Source organism: Anabrus simplex, chromosome 2 (assembly GCF_040414725.1).
Source record: "Anabrus simplex isolate iqAnaSimp1 chromosome 2, ASM4041472v1, whole genome shotgun sequence".
Classification (NCBI taxonomy): Eukaryota; Metazoa; Arthropoda; class Insecta; order Orthoptera; family Tettigoniidae; genus Anabrus; species Anabrus simplex.
The window spans coordinates 615,066,599-615,093,830 of NC_090266.1; the positions used below are offsets into that span (position 1 = coordinate 615,066,599).

At 38.2% G+C, this 27,232-nt stretch overlaps 1 protein-coding gene across 1 annotated transcript in view; it reads right to left on the reverse strand.

The window, feature by feature from the left end:
* Nucleotides 1–1,302: 1,302 nt before the first annotated feature.
* Synj (synaptojanin) overlaps nt 1,303–27,232 on the reverse strand; it is a 427,286-nt gene continuing 401,356 nt past the window's right edge. Inside the window, exons 20-22 of the mRNA XM_068226016.1 lie at nt 23,471–23,525; nt 21,422–21,611; nt 1,303–2,933 (exon numbers count right to left, since the gene is read on the reverse strand). Of these exons, the coding sequence (XP_068082117.1) occupies nt 2,505–2,933; nt 21,422–21,611; nt 23,471–23,525 (674 nt within the window). The 3' untranslated portion in view covers nt 1,303–2,504. The remainder of the gene's footprint in view (nt 2,934–21,421; nt 21,612–23,470; nt 23,526–27,232) is intronic.

A 27,232-nucleotide genomic window follows, 5' to 3' on the forward strand; every position in this document is an offset into this window, starting at 1 on the left:
AAATACATAATTTAAAGAAAGTAATCTTGAATGAACTTCTCTACAATAATGTACTTACTTGTGTATATCTCTCACTTTTTCCTGAATATGACTAAAGAAACAGGTTGCCCCATCACAGATTACAGTCGCATGGTTTGTCATATCAAAGGAAACAGTGCCTTCCTTGATGTTACGATTTCATTCATTTTAAATTAAATACAGGATGAAGCTGATCATCACCGACAAACTTTTGGTGTTTGTTCAGGGGTACCTTCTGAGTACATTGGTATCAGAAACCCTGGTCTCAGGTGGCTCATTACAGAGTAACTGCATTTCATTTTGTTTGTTGCCCCAGTTAGTTGCACTGAAAATAATAAATGCCGGGGTTTTGGAATTTTGTCCCGCAGGAGTTCTGTAACGTGCCAGAAGCCAACGATGCCGTGATCGTGGTGGTCAACATTTTGAACAATACCTGCAAGGGAACAGTTCTGCATTTGTTACGTACTGTACAGAACACTGATAGATTGAACACACTGTGACAAAAGTGTGCGTGTTTTGTCTGAGGATTGTTGCATTACTCTGTGTTTTGCATTTTATGTTTTGGTTATTGCATATTACGGGCTTTTTCACCGATATGAAGGTATTTTCACAGAAACAAGGATAACTGAGGTAACAAACAGAATAATTTTAATTACATGATTACCCTGCGGCGAGCCACCGGAGTCCACGGGTCCCTTACACCAGTATACTCGGAAGGTATCCCTGAACAACCTCCAAACATTTGCTGGCTTCACCCTGTATATCACACACTGCAAACTGCTAGTCATAATTATTTCATTTATATTTCTAATATGACCTACTTGAAAGAATACTGCTAATTAGAATTATGCTTAGAAGGAGCTGTCCGACATAAGAGACAGCCAATATGGCCAAGAAAACAAAGCAATACAGCTGTGGTAGTGTCGTGCTAAAAGATTTTTTTTTTTGCTATTGGCTTTACGTCGCACCGACACAGATAGGCCTTACGGCGACGATGGGACAGGAAAGAGCTAGTACTGGGAAGGAAGCGGCCGTGACCTTAAGGTACAGCCCCAGCATTTGCCGGGTGTGAAAATGGGAAACCGCGGAAAACCATCTTCAGGGCTGCCGACAGTGGGGTTCGAACCCACTATCTCCCGAATACTGGATACTGGCCGCACTTAAGTGACTGCAGCTATTGAGCTCGGTCGTGCTAAATGAGCGACATTTGAATATCCGCACACCATCTGGCTGGGCAGACCCACAACATGGACTGCAGAGATGGAGGTGGTGGGGATAGGGTGTAGTAGCTTATCATTAAAAAAAAAATTAAAATATCTGTGGTAGAATTATAACAAGTAAGCATTCAAAGCCACATAAAAGATTCTAGAAGATTTTGTACTATGGAGCCATTATCTCCTGAACAGTTTGAGAATAATGAAGGTTACAATCTAAATATCATCCAGCAAATCAAAAATGTAGCTGCAAACTCGGGTATACAAAAACAAGTACAAGTATAATGATAGTGGTAGTTTTAGAACACACTAACAGCTCTCGAACCTGTTGCCTGTTGGAGACACTCTGCACGCAATATAATGAATCACAGTATTTCAGGAGGGACTTTTAAGAGTCTTCCCCACACCCCCCTTTTTTCTTTCCATTTCCAATTTCTTTCTCAAAAGTACCATCTAAATAACCATTGGAAACTGAAGCCATCAATTCTTATAAACTCCTCTCCTGCATTCAAAACAAAGCTGGGGAAATCCAATACCATCTTCTCACAAGAAATTTTGAAACCAGAATGCAACCTAACAAATTTTCTGGTTTATCCAAATTTATTGCAGGACTTCAATTCCTAATAATTCCTAATATTACTATAAAATAATATCATTAAAAACAATATCATAATGCTTGTTTATAGGGGCCTAACATCTTGGTCACTGGCCCTAAACATTATCATAGAAGGCAACTAGTAGTACCTTTAAAATAAGACATGGTTAACATTACTCATGCCTAGTTTCACGTTCAAACTGAAATGACAAGATTATATAGCATCTGTTACATTATAACAGACAACACTAACTTTGCCAACTAGAACTCTTTACATAACATAAATATATATCTTTGTCTATATTATTAACAACTTCAGTGTGTGTTTTTTCCAAATATACATATATAATGATTCCTTTCTCCCTTTCCACTTGCTTACTTCACAATCTCAGTGAATGTCTCATGATGATAATGTTGCTACTGCTGCTGCTGATGATGATGGCAACAACAATATACAAGATAATATGGAAATGCATCACCATTGTTGAGAATTCACTGGGGTCAGTTGTTCACAAATGGAACAAAACAGAAAAGAGAGAGAAAGAGAAACAAAGCACACATCACATATACATATATTGACCATTGGATAGTACCACAGTGTATGTATAGTATATTTTGCAACGTATCCATGGAATGCAATTAATGAACAATTGCTACCAGTCCTGTAGGTACGACATTCAACTTGCCATTCTGCGAGGACTAGGAGCCGATCGAGCAGGTATCGGAGGAGGTACTCCGGCTCGGGACGGCACAGGAGGGGGAGGAGTCCGCTCCGGAACTGGAGGAGGGGGCGGTTGATGCCTTGCAGGAGTGGGAGGAAGCTGCCGCTGAGGAAGAGGTGGAGGAGGCGATGTCATAGGTACAGAACTATATGCTGCTATTTCTTCATTGTCTGTCATATCAAAACGAGGGGGTGGAGGTGGGGGACCACTAGGAACATTTGAGATTTGAGGATCTTCTTGAATTTCTTCATAGATAGCAGAAGTGTCTTCTTGTTCATTGTAAGAGGAGTCCAGAGTTGTGGGAATATTTTCCATTGCATCTGATGTTCCCAACTGATTTGACTGGGTTACCATAGGTGGATGAGGAACACTGATAACCCCAGCCTGTAATATAGAAATTGACACAAATTAATGCTTGTGTGTTGTACTCATAGCTAGGAGGAGTTCTCATATCTGTTACAAAATCAACAGCTAATGTTTAAAAGAGCTCCACACATGCTGATAAACAGCAGGGAGCAAGGCAAATGAAACACAATCTCTCTTTACAAGTACATATTTAAGAATATAACATCCACCATACAAGAAATTAAACTGTGAAACATGCAAGAAAGTAACCAGTCAATTCCAAAAGAGAACCACTGGTTTAAAAAACATGAAATATTAATGTCCTGAAGTGGCTGTTCGGCCTTTGTTTTTCTCTAGTGGTTTAACGTTGCACTAACGCATCAAAGGTTTTCATTTATAACTGTTAGGTTCTTCAGTCTGCCAACACTAACTTAGAATAAATAAATTTATGAACTAGCTGAAAAAGAGAATTACACCTGAAAAAGAAACAATTAAAATAAAATGACATATTTCGTTCACGAAAGAACATCACCAGATTCTCTCAAATCACCCTCAAAATTATTTAGAAATGTATAAATATTTATGTTTAAATTCTGTTTAAATCATTGAAATTACAAACTTACCTTGATGAAGTCCTCGCTTCTCTGCCCTCTAGCATAGAATACAGGTAGTGTTATACAGGATTTAAGTTTTAATAATTTAAAGAGAATTTGAACATAAATGTTTGCACATTTATAAATAACTAACAAGATAACCCTCTCTAAAGAACCAGAGAAACAAGGAAATGCCATTTAGTCCTTGTTTCAATGACGGTGAAATCCTGACATTCACCTCCCCGCGGTAGAGAGGGGGCAACGACTGCACGAAAAAATAATATTTTATATGCAGGCGGCTAACGAATGAGGGGAGCGATTATCTCCCGGTATAAGGAGATCCCCTATACCAAGTGCCAACAGTCTCCTTGAGAGTGGATGAGCGGGTATGGGTAAGGACACTCTATTGTCCTGGGGACATGAAATTGTTCCCAAAGGCGGCGGAACCAGTTTGGTCAACGGCATTAGGATGCAGAAGGCAACGGGAAACCACTGCATTAAAGATCCTGAGAGATATTCCAATAAATCCACATGGCATGGCTGCAACGTCAAGATCGGAGCTGGCCGTGTGGATAGTCTACCTCTGTTTGGAGATGACGGCTTAAGAAGAAGAAGAAGAAGAAGAAGAAGCAAATTAACCGTGTTCTGCTACAGTTTTAACATGAAAGTTATTATTCAAAGTTTTACATTTTTGAGAGACCACTGTCAGCCGAGCCTGTAAATTATGCCCTCAGTTTGTACGTCAACTAATGGTTTTGGGGAAATGATTATTTATTTTTTGATCTAACACTCATTTGAACCCCACAGAGAAGAATTTGAATGTTTTAAACCATATCTTATTTAACATCTAGGATATAAAAGCGACCAATCTGTGAAATTTTGATTTTGTACGTTAAACAGTAATGGAGGAATGAATACTTTAAGGAGTGAATATTTTGAAAAACCCTTCTCGTAAAATTACAACTTTGTACGCCAAATGGTTTTGGAGGGATGAATAATTTAGTTTACAGAGCTAACCTCATTTGACACTTTGGTGGTTGAGTGTTTAAAATAAAAATATTTCCTATTTCACACATAGGATTTAAAATATATACTGCTATTTGGAATTTGTCTTCCTACGTTAAACCATTCGAAGGAAGGAATTAATATATATTTGTTTTTGGGTCTTAACCCCCTTTTAACTCTCTGAGGGGTTACATTTTTTTCAAACGTTCTGTTATTTAACACCTAGGATATCATTTGACATTTTAACTTCATAATTACCGGGTGAGTTAGCCGTGCACGTAGAGGCGTGCGGCTGTGAGCTTGCATCCGGGAGATAGTAGGTTCGAATCTCACTATCGGCAGCCCTGAAGATGGTTTTCCGTGGTTTCCCATTTTCACACCAGGCAAATGCTGGGGCTGTACCTTAATTAAGGCCACGGCCGCTTCCTTCCAACTCCTAGGCCTTTCCTATCCCATCATCGCCATAAGACCTATCTGTGTCGGTGCGACGTAAAGCCCCTAGCAAAAAAAAAAAAACTTCATAATTCAAACAGTTTTATATAAACGTATATTTTTGTCATCATTCCTCATCCTCCAGTCGAAATCCCTCAGCGGTGTATAGTTTTAAGTCCACTTCTTATTTGTATCCTAATAAAAAGAATTCAACACCTTTTACACACCCTTACGTTGATTCCCTCCTCCCCCCAATAAAAAATGCACGTTTCTTTATTTTTAAAGGAGATTCCAAATACCAATCTTCACGTCCATAACATCCTTCGTTTTTGTGATATAAGTATCCTCATACAAAGAATTCAACCCCTTTTCAGTCCTTTTTACACCCCCTTTAAGTGGATTTTACGAAAACAATAAATATGTTTTTATTTTTAAAGGAGATTCCAAATACCAATTTTCATGTCTGTAATATCTTCAGTATTTGATGTATAAGTATCCCCATAAAAAGAATTCAACTAAGTTTATTTCTCTTCACCCACCCCACCCCCTTAAGTGAAGTTTCAAAGAACAAAAAAATACGTGTTACTTTTATTTTTAAAAGAGATTAAAATGACCAATTTTCACGTCTGTTACATTTATGATATATACTCATTTTTTAAATTCATCCCCTTTGTCACTCCTGTTTACCACCCCTTAAGTAGATTTTCCAAAAAAACAAATAAATACATGTTTATTTTTAAAGGAGATTCCAAATATAATTTTCAGTTTTTGAGATATAATTATCTGCATAAAAGGAATTCAACCCTTTTTTCCAGTCCTTTTCACCCCCCACCCCCCTCCCACTGAAGTGCTTTTTTCTGCAAACAAACAAATACATGTTACTTTTATTTTTAAAAGCGATTATGATAATGATGCTTGTTGTTTAAAGAGGCCTAACATCTTGGTCATCGGCCCCTAATGGCACAAAATGAAACGAAATGTAAGGACAATTAAAAATCCATAATCCTCCACTGACCAGAATTCAAAACGTGAGGATGAAGAATGAATGGACGGATATGAAGTTAAAACAATCAGTGGATCCGACCCGCAATGCCCCACATTCGCAGAAACTAGTGGTAAACAATAGTATTACTGACCAAGGGACTGCTTCTAAAGGACAATACTGAATCGATGATGCTTGTAGTCTAAATGGGTCCAAAATCCAGGTCATTGGCCCCTCATAATGGTACTTATCGCTAGGAAAGTAGAACCATTGTATTTGTCATGTTGCGGTACTAATCAAAAGTAGCGTAGACTTGCGGTATTCCACACATTGTGGTACTACTCACAGGTAATGTAATGCGCACATGTAACTCAGACCTATGGTGGTTCGCACATTGTGTCGCTATTTACAGACCTATGGTGTTCTTCACATAACTGGACTAACCACAGGGAATTATGAATAGGAAAGGAATTCCACCTTATCAATACTTGTTTATTATCATTATTATACTACAGTACCAGTTTCGACCCCCAGTTTTGGGTCATCCTCAGCTGAACAATACATTCACATATAGTACATCAAGCAATGATTGATGTTACTTTGTCTGGGGAATGCCATATGATAAATGTTTAAATACGCCCAAGTGGCGTATGACAAATCGGGAACTGACATGTGAGCCACTATGCGTGACACTGCAAGTATAATGCTATAATAACATACTTGAAACTTAAAATTGGTTTGTACAACACTATCTTAACTTAAAGCTGACTTACAAGTATATGTGACTAAAAACAACATATATAAGAACACTTTGTGCACATAAACATTTGTATCTTGCTTATTGCTCAGTTCATCAGTTGACTTCCATATTTGAGTCTTTTGTCATGGTCGTGTATTTGGTTGATGCTTTTGGGCTTAAATAATATGATTTGCTTGTAAAATTATCCTGTTATTTATATAAAAGATTTTTGTCTTCATATATGTGCATAAAATAAAACACTTTTTGAAATTTAAAAAGTTCCAGGCGTGTAGATACACTGGGATAAAAATGTATGTATACAGCTCTGCTGTGTGTTGAATCTTGTTGTTTTATGTTAAAATTAAATCATTTTGTCCTGTGACATGTATAAAATTTGAGTGGCATTAGACTCAAGGTAGTAGCTCCTTTCCCATCTGTAGCTGTGCATTGGTGTTAAGATTATCTGTGGAAGATAAGATTGAGTATGAGTAATATTTTATATTGGAGGAATGTCTGAGGATTGTGTGTACTAATTTTAATATGTACTTACTATTGTTGGCGTGGTTGAGTTGCGTTTGATATGAGAGCTCGCTGTGTACTGCTTTGTGTTCATCTTGGGCTCACACCGCCTGCTAGGAGGGGAAGGGGGAGAGGAGTAGGGAGAGTTGCTGTTGTGGGGGTAGGGGTGGAGCATGGCGTGTCGTTCGGTGGTTCTGTCGCGTGTCATGTTTTGTTTACTGATATTCTTAAGGTAACCATTTTTTAGAGCGGGGATGACTGTATTGAAAATGATGTTAGTTTTTTTCTGTGATTTCATTTATAATGAAATTAGCATTAGTATATTGATCTAGAAAGATGTAAAATTCTTCTGTTGGGGTTTATGTTTATGTTCAGGATTTGCATGTCATTTTCGATATTCGTGAACCTGTGTTTGTAATCTTCGATGTGTTGACCCATTGAGGAAAAATTATTGCGTTTTACAGAGTTTATGTGTTCATTATAACGGGTTAAAAAGTTCCTACTGGTACGTCCAACGTAGCTTGTTTCACAGTTATTGCATTTAATATGGTATACACCTGAGTGGTTGTATTTATTATTACTGTTGATTGTCCTAACGTTGTGTATGATATTGGTACTGTTGTGTGTAGTTTTAAATGCTATTCTTAAGTTGTTTTTTAAAAACATTGGTTATGGGATATATGTGTACACTATTGAAAGTAAATAGTGCGTAATCTTTCTTGGGTTTTTCTATTTTTGTTAATTTAGTTTTGGGTTGGAATTTTATTTTATGAATACTTTTGTTTACCATTTCTTTCTTGTATCAATTGTTTTTAGCTATGTTATGAATTAGTCGTAATTCTTTGTTTAAATCTTCTTTTGTTAACTGTATATTAAATGCTCTTTGTATCATACTGTAGTATGCTGCTCTTTTGTGTGTACTGGGGTGAATGGAATCTATTCTAAATGTATTTGAGGTGTGCGTGGGTTTTCCATATATTTTGTAAGACAGGTGGTTTTCATGTCTAGTTATTGTTAAATTAGCTTGCACAATCCTTAGTCATTCCTCCAATATAAAATATCACTCATACTCAATCTTATCTTCCACAGATAATCATAACACCAACGCACAGCTACAGATGGGAAAGGAACTACTACCTTGAGTCTAATGCCACTCAAATTTTATAAATATCACAGGACAAAATGATTTGATTTTAACATAAAACAACAAGATTCAACACACAGCCGAGCTGTATATATACATTTTTATCCCAGTGTATCTACACGCCTGGAACTTTTTAAATTTCAAGAAGTGTTTTATTTTATGCACATATATGAAGACAAAAATCTTTTATATAAATAACAGGATAATTTTACAAGCAAATCATATTATTTAAGCCCAAAAGCATCAACCAAATACACGACCATGACAAAAGACTCAAATATGGAAGTCAACTGATGAACTGAGCAATAAGCAAGATACGAATGTTTATGTGCACAAAGTGTTCTTATATATGTTGTTTTTAGTCACATATACTTGTAAGTCAGCTTTAAGTTAAGATAGTGTTGTACAAACCAATTTTAAGTTTCAAGTATGTTATTATAGACATATACTTGCAGTGTCACACATAGTGGCTCACATGTCAGTTCCTGATTTGTCATACACCACTTAGACGTATTTAAACATTTATCATATGGCATTCCCCAGACAAAGTAACATCAATCATTGCTTGATGTACTATATGTGAATGTATTGTTCAGCTGAGGATGACCCAAAACTGGGGGTCGAAACCGGTACTGTAGTAAATAACTATAATAAACAAGTATTGATAAGGTGGAATTCCTTTCCTACTTATAATTGTGTAATTCGTCCATACGGATATGAAGATTATAGATTACGTAACCACAGGGACTCGCACTATCCTGTGGTGTTCCTCACATAGTGGGTACTAATCATAGGCAAGGCAGAACCATGGTGTCGCTCATATAGTGGTACGAATCACAGGCACTGTAAAATGCATCCTGAGCACACACTGTCGCTACTGATCACAAACCTATTGTGTACCTAACATAGTGGTACTACGTGCAAGTAAAAGCAACCCATGGTGTTCCCTGTGTGGTGGTACTAATTACAGGTAGTATAATGGTTCTAATTTGATCATTCCTTGGTCGCCCCTTCTAGTTGCCTCTTACGACACGCAGGGGATACCGTGGGTGTATTCCTCATCTGCGTCCCCCACACACAGGGAGTTGTGTGTTTGGTCCCCGAGAGGTATTTTATTTCCCTCAAGTCCGCTGGCAAGCCGGTTAGGACCCCCCTATCCGCCACCTGGGACGACAAACGTGGGAGTATCACCTCTCCCCCTGCTACGCCAGTGTAGTAGGTTCGTGGTAAAAGAGATTAAAAATACTAATTTTCACGTCTATAACATGTTAAGTTTTTGATATATACTGTATACTCATTTTAAAAATTTACCGCCCTTTAATACTTCCCCTTAAGTGCTTTTCCAGAAAACAAATTATGCGTGTTCCTTTACATTTACAGAAGATTCCAAATACCAATTTTCACGTCTTTAACATTGTACTTTTTTTTTCTCTTGAGATATACTCATTTTGAGAATTCATACCCTTTGTCACTCGTGTTCACCATCCTTTAAGTAGATTCCCCCCCCCCCCCCCCAAAAGTGTTTATTTTTAAAGGAGATTTCAAATACCAGTTTTCATTACTGTAACATCTTCAGTTTTGAGATATAAGCATACATATAAAAGGTATGCAACCCCCTTTTCACCTTTTTTCACCCCCCCCCCCCCCAACGGAATTTTCCGAAAACAAAAATATACGTGTTTCTTCATTTGTAAAGCAGATTCCAAATACCAATTTACATGTTTTTAAACTGTTCAGTTTGAGATATAGATACACTCATTTTAAAATTTCACTCCCCTTTTCACCTCCTTTGCGAGTGAATATCAAAAAAATCCTCCCTTAGTGAGCACCCACAATGTAATATAAATATATCCCCAAAATGTTATTTCTTTATGTCCAGTAGTTTTGGCTCAGCGATGATGAATCAATCAGTCAGTCAGGACAATTTTTATATATATATATATATATATATATAGAGAGAGAGAGAGAGAGAGAGAGAGAGAGAGAGAGAGAAGGGGGAGGGAGAGTGATTTTTTTGAGTAACAGCCTCCGCAGCTCAGTCGGTAGCGCGCCGGCCTCTCACCGATGGATACCGTGGTTCAAATCCCGGTCAATACATGTGAGATTTGTGCGGGACAAACTGTAGGCGGGACAGGTTTTTGTCCAGGTACTCCAGTTTTCCCTTTCATCTTTCATTACAGCAACACTCTCCACTATAATTTCATTTCATCTGTCAATCATTAATCATTGCCCCAGAGGAGTGCGGCAGGCCTTGGCAGCCGGCACAATTCCTATCCTCACCGCAAGTTGGGGGCTTCATTCATCCCATCCCTGACCCGGGCATTGACCGGAAAAAGGGTTGTAGGTTTTCATCTTTACAGATTTTGAGTATGATTTGATAGAATCTGATGATGTTCTTTTAAGAATGAAACATGTCATTCTATTTTAATGAAATTGTTTCCTTTTCAAGTATAATTCTGTTACCATATGTTTTCTTTTTCAGGCAGTTTATAAATGTATTTATTCAAAATTAGTTTTGGCACACCGAAGAACCTAACAGTTATAAATTAACTGAGTTGAAACTGAAGAGAGATGGCTTTAGATATCACCAATCAAAGGTTTTCAGCAATGCAAGGAGGGGAAAGGGCAAGGATTGGGTAGGAAATGGCCATGGCCATAATTTAGGTGCGAAAATGGGAAACAAAAGAAAACAACATTCAGGTCTGCTGAGTGAGATGTTAACCCACTATCTCCCGGACGCAAGTTCATAGCTGCGTGACCCCAACCGTGTGGCCAACAGAACAAACAGTCAACTGGTCACAGCTGGGACAGTAATTCTGTAATGTGATTCACCTGTTTGTACCTGAACACAGTAATGCTCTAATGTGATTCACCTGGTCGTACCTGAACACAGTAATGCTCTAATATGATTCACCTGGTCGTACCTGAAAAAAGTATTGCTCTAATAAGATTCTGACCGGGCCAGTTGGTCGTGCAGTTAGGAGCGCACAGCTGTGAGCTCGCATGCGGCAGATAGTGGGTTCGAACCCCACTGTCGGCAGCCTTGAAGATGGTTTTCCGTGGTTTCCCATTTTCACACCACGCAAATGCCGGGGCTGTATTTTAATTAAGGCCACGGCCGCTTCCTTCCCATTCCTAGGCCTTTCCTGTACCATTGTCGCCATAAGACCTAACTGTGTCGGTGCGACGTAATGCAACTAGCAAAAAAATAAAAAAATAAAATAAGATTCAGCTGGTCGTAGCTGAACACAATAATTCTCTAATGAGATTCACCTCGTCATATCTAGACACGGTCGTGCTCTAATACGGTTCACTCTATTGTGATAGCTTGGGTGTTAGGAATGGAAGATAGGAAACTTAAAAGGGTCCACCTTTTCAATACAAAAATGTTATAGGTGGACCCTTTTAAGTTTCCTATCTTCCATTCTCAGTTCAATACGGACAAAAATGAAATTCTTAGATTTAAAAAAAGCTTGGGTGTTACTCAACATTAAAGGACAAACTGTGTAATATTTTGGCAAAATTGAAAATACGAAATGGATAAATTGTAACTAGAATAAAATATAAATAACGAAATTGGGTGCCACCTGCAAAAGACTTATGGAAATAAGTGACTCTGTAGAGGATTAAAGAACTCCCGCAATGGTCATCAGGCTGACGAGGCTCCAAACTTGCTTTATGACCTTACCTGTTACTGTTTACCCTTGAAATTAAATCTGGGTAGCATGTCAGATTTTTCCTTACTCCACCAATAAACGATTTACCACAAGTTTCACTACATGAATTTACTCCCAAAACAAAATAAAACATGACACACACCAACTGTAATCATCACGTGAAGAGACCAACGTACACAAACAACATCTACAAGCTATACACCACAACTATCCATAGTTCTGAAGGCTATGCCTCAAATTGGTTATATCCTATGGATAAGAAGACTGTCCCCTGCTAACCTTATATACATTAGCACAATAGCATCATCACCATGGAATCTATTTACCACGTGTTATAACAGTAAAAAAAATCCCAGTCACCTCACTATACTCTGTTAATAAGCCATACCCATCCACAATGTAAAATGTCTGCTGTGGGATTAATAAATAACGGCAACCATGTCGTATTACACAAAGAATAAGCAAGTAATAAACACTTGGCCTATGGTTTCATCCAGTTTGATTATTATTTATTATTATTTTTTAATTATTAATACAACTTCCCCCATGAGGACGCTGCCACAAGGACAAAGTATGTTTACTACACAGTTCTGTACACAACAACATTTTACCTCCAGATTACACATATAAATTATCCCACAGTGTGCATTTCCTCGGAGAGGAATAATCCATATCTGACTTGCTAAAGAACACTATGTAGTGTCTTCCACCTACTGTTCATCGGGAACTTGATTGCCGAGTTATACACTTGCCATGACTCCATAATGATGCAGTAATGCAACCATAAAGAACTTGTACAGTAAAACCTCGTAATGGTAATGTTCATGAACAGCAACCGCAAGAGTCGTGAACAGTAATAATAATAAACTCGTAGCACTCACACCCAATATGCTTCCTCCAGCACACCATAATAAGATCGCTAAGACTCTCGTTGCATGCGTACACATGTACACTAGTGTCCAAAAGTTAAGCGTAAGTTACGAGTAAGCAGGGCAACAGGACATAGACTGCAAATCGCATGACATAAACACCTACCAACCTTAAGTGTTTGCTCTGTATAGGAAATGAGTGTCTCCTGCTTTGACTAGCGGCGTAACTGCAAGGTAAACGCAGCCAGTGCCTGCGCCCCATATTCCCTCAGTTGTGTTTGCCCTGTTATAGTGTGCGGAGTGTAGCCTCGTGTTGAACGTGACAATATAATGGCACGACGACGCAATTTGGACCCCGTTTTGCAGGGTAGAATACTCGGCCGTCTGGAAGCAGGTCAGACACAGACCGAAGTCGCCGTATCCTTGAATGTGCCACAAAGTGTCATTTCCAGGCTTTGCAGACGATTTTGAGACACATGAGATGTTAGTCGTAGGCCAGTATCAGGACGACCACGGGTAACCACCCCACAGCAGGACCGATATCTGGCCTTAACCGCCTGACGAAATCGAGTGCACCTGCAGGACAATTATCGGTGGAGCTTGCAGCCGTCTCAGAGGTTGCCATTTCCCAACAAACTGTGTACTGGAGGCTCAGAACAGCAGGGCTGTTTGCCCGATGTCCAGCAGTGTGCGTCCCACTTACTCCAGCACAGAGACGGGCCCGTTTACTGTGGAGCCGTCAACATCGAAACTTGACCATGAATGAATGGAGGCATGTGCTCTTCACAGATACATATATATATTTTTTTGCTAGTGGCTTTACGTCGCACCAACACAGTTAAGTCTTATGGCGACGATGGGATAGGAAAGGCCTAGGAGCTGGAAGGAAGCGGCTGTGGCCTTAATTAAGGTACAGCTCTTAGTGCATTGGCACTGCCGGTGGCTCCAGTTAGCCTACACAGTGGCCTCCACGGTATGCACTAGCCAGCGTATTGGTAGGTGTGCTAGGTACCAACTGATGAGCCCACCCTAGCACACGAGGGCGAAACGCTGGCAACCAAGAATGAGTTAGCTGGAAAATTTATAATGTCCAATAACGGACCATTTATATTGGTATTATAAATTTACTCATTCAGGACAAATATTTCAGATTCCCTATGGGAATCAAATCTATATCATCTGATGGCCAAGCAGGCATCAATTTTTAGTGATGAGACAAAGTCTCTTAGTGCATTGGCACTGCCGGTGGCTCCAGTTAGCCTACGCAGTGGCCTCCACGGTATGCACTAGCCAGCGTATTGGTAGGTGTGCTAGGTACCAACTGATGAGCCCACCCTAGCACACGAGGGCGAAACGCTGGCAACCAAGAATGAGTTAGCTGGAAAATTTATAATGTCCAATAACGGACCATTTATATTGGTATTATAAATTTACTCATTCAGGACAAATATTTCAGATTCCCTATGGGAATCAAATCTATATCATCTGATGGCCAAGCAGGCATCAATTTTTAGTGATGAGACAAAGTCTCTTAGTGCATTGGCACTGCCGGTGGCTCCAGTTAGCCTACGCAGTGGCCTCCACGGTATGCACTAGCCAGCGTATTGGTAGGTGTGCTAGGTACCAACTGATGAGCCCACCCTAGCACACGAGGGCGAAACGCTGGCAACCAAGAATGAGTTAGCTGGAAAATTTATAATGTCCAATAACGGACCATTATATTGGTATTATAAATTTACTCATTCAGGACAAATATTTCAGATTCCCTATGGTAATCAAATCTATATCATAGAAAGTTTAAGCGACAACCGACACAAGACAATTTTGACGCATTTAAACGGCTACGAAATGAAACATCGCAGTCAGTACGCAACGCTAGAATTAGACATGCACATACCCTGCTAAATAAAAATACTAGACTTGCTATGGCTTGGAAAGAACTAAGACACATGGGAATAGGTAAACAAAGAGACGACCATCCTATTGACGTATCCCTCGACTCCCTCAATACATATTTTACCACTCCCGGACATACCATTGACAGAGAAAGGAAACATAGAACACTATACAGCAATTACAACTCCCCTGCACCTGACAGAGAAAATTTCTACTTTTCACATGTGACACCATCGCAAGTTAAACAAGCCATATTTAGAATAAAATCGAAGTCCAAAGGGATAGATAACATAGAAATAGAACTTATTAAGACAATAATTGACATAATTTTACCTACTATAACTCACATATTTAACCACTCACTAATGACTGGCACGTATCCCTCCTTATGGAAATCTGCCGTTGTCGTCCCGCTCGCTAAAAAATCACCGCCTGAAGACGTAACTGACTATAGACCTGTGAGCATATTATCGGTCCTTTCAAAAGCCCTAGAATTCATTGTACACCAACAAGTCTCCAACTACTTGCAAATACACGATATTCTTGACGAACACCAGTCTGGTTTTCGACGTAACCACAGCACTACTACTGCACTACTTAAGGTTACAGACGACATTCGCAATGCGATGGACAAAAGAAAGTTACCATACTAGCTCTTCTTGATTTCTCTAAAGCTTTCGACTCTGTTGACATAGACATACTACTTTCCAAACTATTTAAACTCCAGTTCTCGACAAACAGTCTTCAGTGGATGAATTCACACCTCCGTGGTCGTCTGCAGTGTGTAAGAAACAACAACAATGAATATTCATCCTGGCGATCCGTAGAAGTTGGTGTTCCACAGGGGTCTGTCCTAGGACCGCTTCTATTTTCTGTCTATATAAATTATATTACGTCATCGGTAAACAGCTGCAGACACCACATGTACGCTGACGATATACAATTATACTTGCACTGTGAACCGGAAAGACTAACCGACGAAATTAAAAATTTCAATAGAGACTTACAAGAAATCTGTAACTGGACTGACATGCATGGACTTAGATTAAATAACGTAAAATCTCAAGCTATAATAATTTCACATCCTCGGCTTTGTTCAAAAACTATAAGCAAATTCACTTTACCAAAACTTTACCTACAAAATTCACCCATTAATTTCAGTGAATCTGTCAAAGATCTCGGCGTTATGATAGACGAACATCTTTCTTGGAAGCAGCAGGTTACCAGCATCTCCAGGAAAGTATTTGCGACACTCAACTCACTTAGAAGATTCCGTAACATATTTTCTCGAATATTAAAAGAACGCCTTATTTGCACTCTGGTATTGCCTCACTTCGACTACTGTGACGCCGTGTACAACGACCTGACTACTACTCTTAACGACAAACTACAACGCGTGCAAAACGCCTGTGTTCGCTATATATGTGACCTACGTTACTTTGACCATGTTACACCTGCCTACGATGAACTCGGTTGGCTAAAACTCAAACAGCGCCGTAATCTTCATGCTTTATGCCTTCTTCGTCAAATACTCTCCTCATGCTCACCTCCCTACTTGTACAGTCAATTTCACCACCTCTCATCCAATCACAGTTTTGGAACACGGTCAAAATCTGATACACTCTTATCTATTCCACCTCACCGCACCACACGATACACAAACTCATTTGTTATTTCTTCGGCACGACAATGGAATGCACTGCCCATCTCTGTCAGAGGAGCTTTGCCTGCTAGTTTTAGGCAACTTTGTCACCGCTACCTACTAAGTAATGCTATGAAGATATTGTAGATTTAGCCTCCCTCAAACTAGAGACTTTATATAATCCCACTGTTATTACCAAGGATAATAGAAATTAGCTAATCATGTCATAATTGTGTAAATAATCATCATCATCATCATCATCATCTTCATCATTCTCCTATTTTTTTCCTTTTTTAATCATAATATTGTATTGTTTAGTAGTTGCAAGATGTTTCAATTGTAAGTGTACTTATTTCAATTTTGCACATGTAAAACTGTCTTTTCTGGTTAGATGGAAGAGAGGGCCTAATGGCCTTAATCTTGCCAGACAAAATAAATCTATTGTATTGTATTGTATAATGGCAGTTATATACACAAAAAGTTAAATGGCTATTGTACGAACTGGTACAACAACAAACAATTACAAGGCAACAATAAATTACTCCGTATAGGCCTACATTACATCGGGCAAACTCCCCGCCAGTAACTGACAGTAAACAAATACAATCTTTGGTCTATTCGAAACATTAAAAAGTAGTGAAAAGAAAACTGAAACAAAACACAATTAACAACAGGTGCCATTTTTTTCTTTTGCTAATTGCTTTACGTCGCACCGACACAGATAGGTTTTATGGCGGCGATGGGATAGGAATGGCCTAGGAGTCGGAAAGAAGGGGCCGTGGCCTTAATTAAGGTACAACCCCAGCATTTGCCTGGTGTGAAAATGGGAAACCACGCAAAACCATCTTCAGGGCTGCCGACAGTGGGATTCAAACCCACAATCTCCCGGATGCAAGCTCACAGTCGTGCGCCTCTAACCGCACGGCCAACTCGCCAGGTGCAAACGTTTTCATAAACATTTCAGAAAACGTAAACTGACTAATACAATGTGGAAATTACAAAGGATATGAGGAAGGCTGATAGATTACCCAAAGTGTAGCACCGGTTCTCTTCGACAGCTAAGAAAATGGGCTGGCGAGGGAGAAGGGAAACGTGCGGTGGTGAACCAATTGGAGCGTGGAGGGGAGGAGGTGCAGAGGCGTGTCTCCAAGCACGCAGTGTGCAGGCTTAGCATTGGCCAGCAGGTATTCATCGCTAATCGCGCGGAATTTGAAATGTCGCAACTTTTAGGTCCCGTAGTTAACGCCCTAATGAATGTTGGCACCCAAAATTGATGCCGACATCGTTTTTACGTGTACCTCAATGTGTTTTCCAAGTTTCATCGTGATCGACGATTTAACCATTGCCGATGTTTCCTTGTAAGTAAATTTCTAATTTCTCCAGAACATCCATGTATTTCCCTTTATTTGTCGAATGTATAAATTTCATGTCTTGTTTTATGCTGGTAAATGAATGATTATTTTTGTGCATATGTTCGCACATAGCCGAATATCTCCCGTACTTTTTGGCATTTATATGTTCTTTATATCTAACGGATATGTTTCTTTCTGATTATCCAATGTATCTTTGGTTACAGTTTTAACATTTCACTCTGTATATCCCTGATTTATTAAATTGGTTGTCTGTGTTAATCTTACTTGCATTTGCAAAAATATTATTACTACTATTATTAGTTCGGTATGCTATTTCAATATTTGAATATCTTGAAAGTGTTAGAGAGATCTCATGAATGCCTGTTCCTATATGTGAATACTACGTATTTTGTTCTTTTCTGTTTTTCGAGAAGCGTTTTTGGTTTGTTAATGATTTTATTCTTTATTTTACCGACATAATTTCTTGTGTAACCATTGCTTTTTGCTACATTAAACTATAAAAAGTGGCCTTCTTGTGTTGACCTGGATGATTGGAATCATTTCTAATTATTGTATTGGTTTGTGTTGGCTTTCTATATACTGTATTTGGTATTCAAAGTGGTTATTCTGCCTTGAGATTGTTATATCAAGGTAATTTAAGGATTTGTTCTTTTCTGATTCTATTGTGAATTTAATATGTTTGTATATGTTACTGAAATTATCCAATAGTTCTTTCGGTTTTAGTATTTGTTCGTTAATAATCACAAAAACATTGTCTACATATCTCAGCCACAGCTCCAATCCTTGTATTTTATCTACTATCTCATTGAACTCCAGGTGATCCAAATAAATACGAGGGCCATCCGGAAAGTAGTACCCGTTAGCGCCGCATGAAGCGCTGACGACTCGGGTAGCCGCTGGGCAAGTTCAGACCGCATCAGTGGCTTGTCTGTCTGCTCTGTGCGAGGTTGCGTGACTCTAGCGTTGCGTGTGTTGTGTCTGTGATCGTTTAAAATGTTTAAACAAATTGAGAACCCCGGCAGTTGTGAAGTGAGGGCCGTGATTAAATTTCTTAATGCACGAAACGTTCGACCTTGTGATATTCATCGCCAATTAACGGAGGTGTATGGAGACAATGTGATGGACGAGTCGTCTGTTCGGCGCTGGTGTCGCAACTTCAACCTGGGGAGGGGGAATACACACGATGAGGAGCGTTCAGGGAGACCATCTGTCAATACAGACCAATTTCTGAGCTCAGTAGACGAATGCGTGAGGAACGATCGGCGCGTCACAATTGATGAATCTGTGAACATTTTCCTAAAGTGTCTTGAACAATTGTTCATTAAATTGTCAAAGACCATCTGCATTATTCAAAAATCTGTGCAAGATGGGTCCCTCGCATGCTTACAGAGGAGCACAAAACCAAGCGTACGGCTGCAGCACTGACGTTTCTGGGACGTTATTCCGATGAAGGAGACTCTTTCCTGACTTGCATCATTACTGGGGACGAAACATGGGTTTGTTACGCATCACCTGAGAGTAAACGACAGTCAATGGAGTGGCATCATGCTCATTCACCAACCAATCCAAAAAAATTCAAAGACAGTTCTGTCCACCAGGAAACTCATGGCAACCGTTTTCTGGGATCGCCGAGGTGTACTGCTCATTGATTTTATGGCCCGTGGAGACACAATTAATGCTAATGCGTATTGTGAAACATTAAAGAAATTACCGTGGGCAATACAAAATCGACGGCGAGGTCTATTGTCTACAGGCGTCATTCTCCTTCATGACAATGCCAGGCCTCATGCAGCTGCGATATTACAACTTCTGCAGTAATTCAAGTGGGAAACCTTCGACCATCCCCTGTATAGCCCAGACTTGGCCCCTTCGGATTTTCATCTCTTTACAAAGCTTAAAGACTTTCTGGCGGGAAAAAGATTTGACAGCGATGAAGAAGTTAAATGAGCCATGACTACATATCTCAATACGCTGGCAGCGGAAGACTATGACGCTGGAATACAAAAACTCCTCCCATGTTATGACAAATGCCTAAATTTGCTTGGAGATTATATGAAGAAGTAGTGTAAAGTATGCTCTTTCCAATAAAAATGTGTATATTTGTTAATATTTACTCCTGTGTCTTTATTGTGCAAATGGGTACCACTTTCCGGATGGCCTTCATAATTGCTAAAATGCCTGACGCCGGAGAACCCATTGCTACCCCCTTTTCCTGTTTGTAAATTTCATTATTAAACAAGAAGAATTTCAATAATCATCCTTAATAGGATAAGTTTACAACTTGAGAAGGAACTAGGAGAATATGAAGGAGGTTTCACACCTTGGAGGAGTTGTCCTGATCAGATCTTGAGTCTTAAGTTGATAATGGACTATAACAGGAGAAGAAACAGAGATATGGTGATAACATCTGTAGATTTCAAGAAAGCTTATGATTGCATCCATAGAGAATCTCTGTTTGAAATTTTAAGACACCTTGGACTACATCCCAAATACATAAATAAAGATGATAAAATTTACTCTCACCAACACCAAATCAAAAGTGAAGTTTAGGGGTGAAACATCAGAGTCATTTGAAATTAAAACTGGACTAAGGCAGGGAGATGGGCTCTCACCACTATTATTTAATTGTGCTCTAGAAATGGTAATGAGGGAATGGTTTAGGAAATGTCAACCAAAATTAAAGATTGGCCGAAAAATCAAAACAAATTGCCTGGGTTTCGCTGACGATTTAGCATTACTAGCAGTGGATATAAAAGAAGCAAAAACCCAGATATCAGAACTTCAAAACATTGCAAATAAAATTGGTCTCAAAATATAATTTGAAAAAATGGAAATTATGCCCCAAAAACCAACATAACTAAAAGAAGTTACCATAAATGGTAATAAAATCAAAATAGTAACTCAATTTAAATATCTTGGAGAAGTAAAAATACATAACCTAAAGGAAAAAATACAAACCTCCGCCTTACCCTTGCACTAAACAAACCAACAACACGCATATTTTTAACCGAGGAAAGGGCACGAAGTTCAGAGCGTCTGAAGAAGTACTGGGAGGACCGCAAAGCCCGAACAATCCCTTCAAGGAGACCTGAACAATGGACTGACTAAAGTGATCCTATGCTGTCGTAAAAGAAGAAGAATAAGAAATAATGAGAAGAAGTTATTCTCCAATGTGAAAGTTAGAATTCATATGAATTCTTCAATTTCTACTTTATTTAACCCACTATGTTGAAATAGACTCTTTCTTATGATGTTCACTGTTTCTATTATTGGTATATTTATGTTGGAATACATATCTATAATATCAAAGCTATGAATGGAGTTATCTTCAGTTAGTGTGATCTTCTTTGTTTTGTTACAAAAATCAATGGTGTTGCCTAAATTAGTTTTATTATTGAACCTAAAATGTTTCTTAAGAAATTTTTGTATAAATTGTGCAATTTTGTAACTCAGACTTTTTCTGAAATTAACCACTGGTCTGATGGGTATATTCTCTTTATGGATTTTTGGCTGAGCTCTTAGAGTGGGCAGTCCTGGGTTCATAGTCATCATTTCTTTTATATCTTCAGCATCAAGTAGAAAATTGGTTTCATTACGGATTTGCATGGTAAAAATCACCTCAATCAAAATACTTCCTTTTATGATACTGTACTCACCTTGGGTAGTGGCTTTCTGTTCACTGCAGGTGAGCAGGCAGGCGAAGTCCCCCTGGAAGGTTGAGGAGGACGAGTTGGTGGGGCTGGACGCTTAGGTGGACCTCCTTCTTCACCTAGTGTGGTTGCATCTGGTGATTTAGAAACACCTACACAGAGAAAATACCACACGATTTTTCCATCTTTCTTTATGCTCCCCAATCAAACATCGATATGCATTTAGGACTGCAGCACAGGTGGCAGATTCCCTATCAACTGCTTACATAGACTTTTCTTAAATGATTTCAAAGAACTTGGAAATTTATCAAACATTTCCCTGGCTAAATTATTCCATTACCTAATTCCTCTTCCTATAAATTAATATTTGCCCCAATATGTCTCCTTTAAAAGCTTCACTAATTAATATCATTCCATACCATTTCTACACTGACAGCTCGGAACATCCCGCTTATTATTACATGTTAACAATTTCATGATTTCGGTCCGTATTGAATAATATTACTTCAACAAATTAAAGAATATTTCTTGAGGGTCCACCTATTCAATACACCATATAATCTCACTTGATTACATATACATATTTTTTTTTTAATGACTAATTGTGGGACGTGTTTCACCTTGATAAGTAAATTTGAAAATAAATTAAGCTCTAACTCAATTTACTCAATTTCATCTCAGTTTTTAATGTCAATTGTATATTTGTTAATTTGTTTTATGTCAACTGTATGTATGTACATTTGTTTAGTTATTAGATGTTTTACATTAAGGCGGAAGATGGCCAGCCCAGGCCGAAACTAGTCCCTAGTTAATGAAATTCAAAATATTGCATATTATAGTACTGAAAGGTGGACCATTACGACATTAATTTAATAATTATTATTGTGATTACAATTCAATACGGATCAAAACAATGAAATTTATATCCTATGTTTTATTTGTGTTTCCATGTTGTCAGCTCGATGAACAGTGATTGGCAATTTTCCTTAAATGGCGGTTTGTGATGTGAATGTTTTGTTTTTGACAACGATTAAGGTTGTGTGTGTAATTTGTAAATACGTGTAAATAAAATAATTGTACCAACTGACAGCATCTTGTGTGCGTCTTTGTGGATACGTTAGGACATTGCTTGATGGGTGAGGAAGTGCTGCATTAAATGGTGTGCGTTACCGTGGTAGTTCTTCCTATTTTATTTGTGATGACTTCTGGAAAGTCCTTTAAGTCATGTCTTAGCTCCTCTTCTTCACTTGATTGAAGATGCGTTGACTGGATATCTCCCAGGCGTACGTTGACTTGCGTATCCTTGAAAGTCTGGAGATTTCCATCGTGCCAGGCGACCCTCCGATGTCTGTCTTTTCCCAAAAAAAACTTCATGAGCTGCATACTCTAGGATCACCTTGTATTCCACCAGAAAGTCATGACCTAATATGATGTTCTGAATCTCTGCAATGTCAATTAAAATAGCCAGGTCCATGCATCTAGCGGTTAGTTATTTAATATTAAAAACTTCATATTTGGTCCTATTGAAAGGAGACTAACACATAATAAAGAAGAGTACAAATGATCCACCTTATATCAATACAAAATATGTTGTTAATACAAGATCACAACATTTTTATTAGGGACCAGTTTCGATGTCTTTGGACACCATCATCAGCCACAATAGGTCCAAATGAACAAAGATATATATATTATAAAACAAAATATAGACCATTAGTAATAAAATAACATAAAGTGGGAGAAATGTACAACGTGATGGTGCTTAAAAGTCATTCTTACAAAATTTACAAGTTAAAGACTTGATGGTCAGATGATAATTTTTTTTTTTTTTTTTTTAACAAATGGTTTAAAAAGTCTTTGCCACTGTGTAATGCCTAAAAGTCTTGAGCATGGCGTAAATAAACACAGAATGAATGTTAAATGTTGACATCTAAAAGCTGACGTGAATCATTGTTCCTCTGTTGATAATATATAACTTGGTAGTGGTCTGCATCATTGGTTTTCATAAGGTAAACATTAAACTGTAAAATAGTCAAGCAAGTGGATCGCGTTTACAGCATAGACAGAAGTATTGTAGTGAAACCAGAAAGTTCTCGATCCAATGCGGGACCTGAAGTGTAAGAAAGAAAAATTTTGAATTACAATTTGATGGAAAAGAGGGCATTAAGTTAAAAGACTATTTAAGGTACGGGACTCGCCTTGATCTGCCTGTTTGTACGGAGAACGGAGAGGAACTGAGGGCTAGAGCTTACAGGGAGCATAGCACAGTGTTAAGGGAGGGAGAGGGAGGCAATGGAAGGGGCGGAGTCAGGCGGACGTGCTCAACGTATCCAATATTGTTAAGTTCTGTTCTATTCCATAAAATTTATGTTTATAATCATGAATGTGCTGATCTACTGCAGAAAACCTGTTTTATTTAATTGCTTTAAGATGTTCTACATATCTAATCTTAAAATTCCTACCTGTTTGTCCAATATAAGACATGTGGCAGTCATTACACTTAAACCTGTAAACACCTGACTTCGTGAAAGGGTTAGATTTGTTAATTAATTTGGAATTGTGAAGAACATGCATGTTGCTATTGCTGGTGCAGAAGGCAATATTGACATTATGTTTCGTAAATATGTTGGTAACACTGTAAATGTTGCGGTTGAAGGCGAAAGTCGAAATTAATTTTGGTTTGGGTTTGTCTTTTATTAACTTACAGTTTGAGGGTGCCTGAATTTGTTAATAATACGCTCAATAAAACTCTTATTATAACCCTTAAACCTAGCTATCGCACGTATGATGTTAAGTTCTTTATTCAAGTCTGCTTTCGACATTGGGACATTGAAGGTGCAATCAACTAGGCTATTATAAGTAGCACACTTGTAAGAGTAGAGATGTATTGAATCCTGTTTTATTGTTGATGCTCGGAAACAGACGACTTTAGAGAATAAGTTTGAAGCACTCTTGAGCAAATCAAAATCACTTAACAATTCCTCAAAAAAGATTCAAGATTCCAGTACTCCCAAGGATATTTCACTATTTCATCCTCCGTTTATTAATTTATGAAACACAGTAATAAATGAGGTAGAAAGCACAATATTTTCCGAATGTCTGAAGCATAACTGGCCAAATGTTAACATACCTAGTATCGCTTCAAAACTAGTTATTGAGACTGGGGTCGCTATTAATAATATGCCGAAGGATTCACAAGACAAACTAAGACTGGATATTTATAGACACCTAAATAAAATATTCACCTCTCCCGGTTTCAACAAAACTAATGCAGATTTTCCAGAAAGAACGAACATCCTGAAACTAAAGAGAAAAATCAAGGACAATCAACTTATTATTACTAAGGCAGATAAGGGGAACGCTACCGTTATTATGGAAAGAACTCATTAGATTGAAAAGACAAAAAAAACTTCTTTAAAGATAGCTCTTTTTTGGTAGTCAACAAGGACCCAACTCAACTAATTCAATGGAAACTCAAACATTAAAAACGCATCTTTTCTTTTATTACAAGTAATGAAAATCATTTTATTTTCCGTATTGAAAGAATCTCAATAATAATATAAGAGAATTTATTGGACTCCAACCTATTCAATACATTCAGGATGTTAACATATACGCAAACCTCTAGTTAACTAGGAAGAATCTAATGATGTTTTTAACTATCTTCATTTGAAGCTGGTGTTGTTTTAACTCTGTCTTAGCACAGCCTCATTTTATAATCAACAAAAGCTGTTCACTTGCACTGTGCACTCCATTCATATAGAGAGTGACCAACGGAGTTGACTACCTCATGAATCCTAGGGCGAATTATTTTGGTTGGAGCCAAATTACAAATAGACAAATTGGAATGTTTTACCTGATCAATTTTAACAATTATAAAGAAGTGTACAGTAATTATAAATTGTATTTTATTTTGCCAACATTTGTATATACTACGTAGAACTACCATCAAACTCAATATCATATAGACTTTGATTACTTTCATTGTTACTCTGTACATATGATGGCCTCATTTCAATATTAAGAAACCACTAGCGTGTTTTACTATGTGTAACTGGTCTATTGTTATTTCGATTAGGATAGGACCTTGTACGTGTTTTTTAATGTATTATTTCTTACATATTATGTTCATAATTTCCAACCAGACGTCTGGTTTAATTTTGAGGTGCTTTGATATGACTGATGATGCCCCACAAGGAGGGCGAAACATGTCTCCATTTTAACGATGTTTCACTAAAAATGTTAACATCCTGTAATGTATTGAATAGGTTGGAGTCCAATAAATTCTCTTATATTATTATCTTTACTTTTAACCGAAAAGGAAAAGCTTAGACTCATTAATATGAACCCTGGCTAACCAACTGTGAAAGCACTACCGAAGATCCACAATGCAGGTGTCCCCATACGTCCTATAATAAATTATAAGCCAAGCCCTTTGTACAAACTTGCTCAGTTTATTCAACAATTCCTCAAAAAACATTTCACTTTTGCTTCTAATAAGTTCATTAAGAATACCTCTGAACTAATCAAGAAACTAGACAGATTTGACTACAACCTTATCATACTTTGCACTCTTTCGATATTACTAACATGTACCCGAGCATAAACACGAGCAAGCTTTTTTCTATTATTGAAAATAATCTAAATTCCAGTAGTAATTTGAGCAAACTTGAAATCTCTGATTTTAAGTCGGTTTTGAAACTATTAATAAACAATAATTATTTTACATTTGACAACGTAGTTTACAAACAAAATGGCTTGGCTATGGGGTCACGGGCCTCTGGCATCTTGGCAGAAATAGACTTCCTAGAGCATTATTGACAATAATGAAAAGTTTAACAACATCAAATTCTGGACCAGATTCGTAGACAATACTTTTGTTATCATCGACGAACGTTCTACTGATTCATCAAACACCCTTATCAACCTCAACAACATAGATCCTCATATCAAATTCACAATAGAATCCGAAATTAACGGTTCCATAAACTTTTTAGATTTAACGATCACTAGGCTCCCTTCTTCGTTTAAATACAAAATTTACAGGAAACCCACCCATACAGCATCAACAATAAAACAGGATTCAATACATCCCCACTCTTACAAGTGTGCTACTTATAATAGCCTAGTTGAATGCGCCTTCAAAGTCCCAATGTCGAGAGCAGACTTGAATAAAAAACTTAACATCATACGTGCAATAGCTAGGTTTAACGGTTATAATAAGAGTTTTATTGAGCGTATTATTAACAAATTCAGGCACCACTCAAACTCTAAGTTAAAAAAAGACATACCCAAACCAAAATTAATTTCGACTTTCACCTTCAACCGCAACATTTACGGTGTTACTAACATATTTAAGAAACATAATGTCAATATTGCCTTCCGCACCAGCAATAGCAACATGCATGTTCTTCACAATTCTAACTTAATTAACAAATCTAACCCTTTCACGAGGTCAGGTGAGTAGTATAATTGGACAGTTCGGCGGCCACCACCACCACCGGCTCCCAGAGGCCACCTCCACCACCACCACAGCCAGAGGCCTCCTCCACCACCACGACCACCACCACAGCCAGAGGCCTCCCAGAGGTCTCCTCCACCACCCGCGGGAAATTTGAATTTGTAAACAAAGCCACGTGCTTTTTGACAGCTGTCATCGACAACAACGCATCGCTAACCTCAGTACTGCCATCTTGACGGGCCTAAAGCTCAGTAGTGCCAACTTAACCTAACTAGCGCGAGGTAAACAAAGCCACGTGTTTTTTTGACAGCCATGTGCTTTTTGACAGACAACAACGCATCGCTAACCTCAGTACT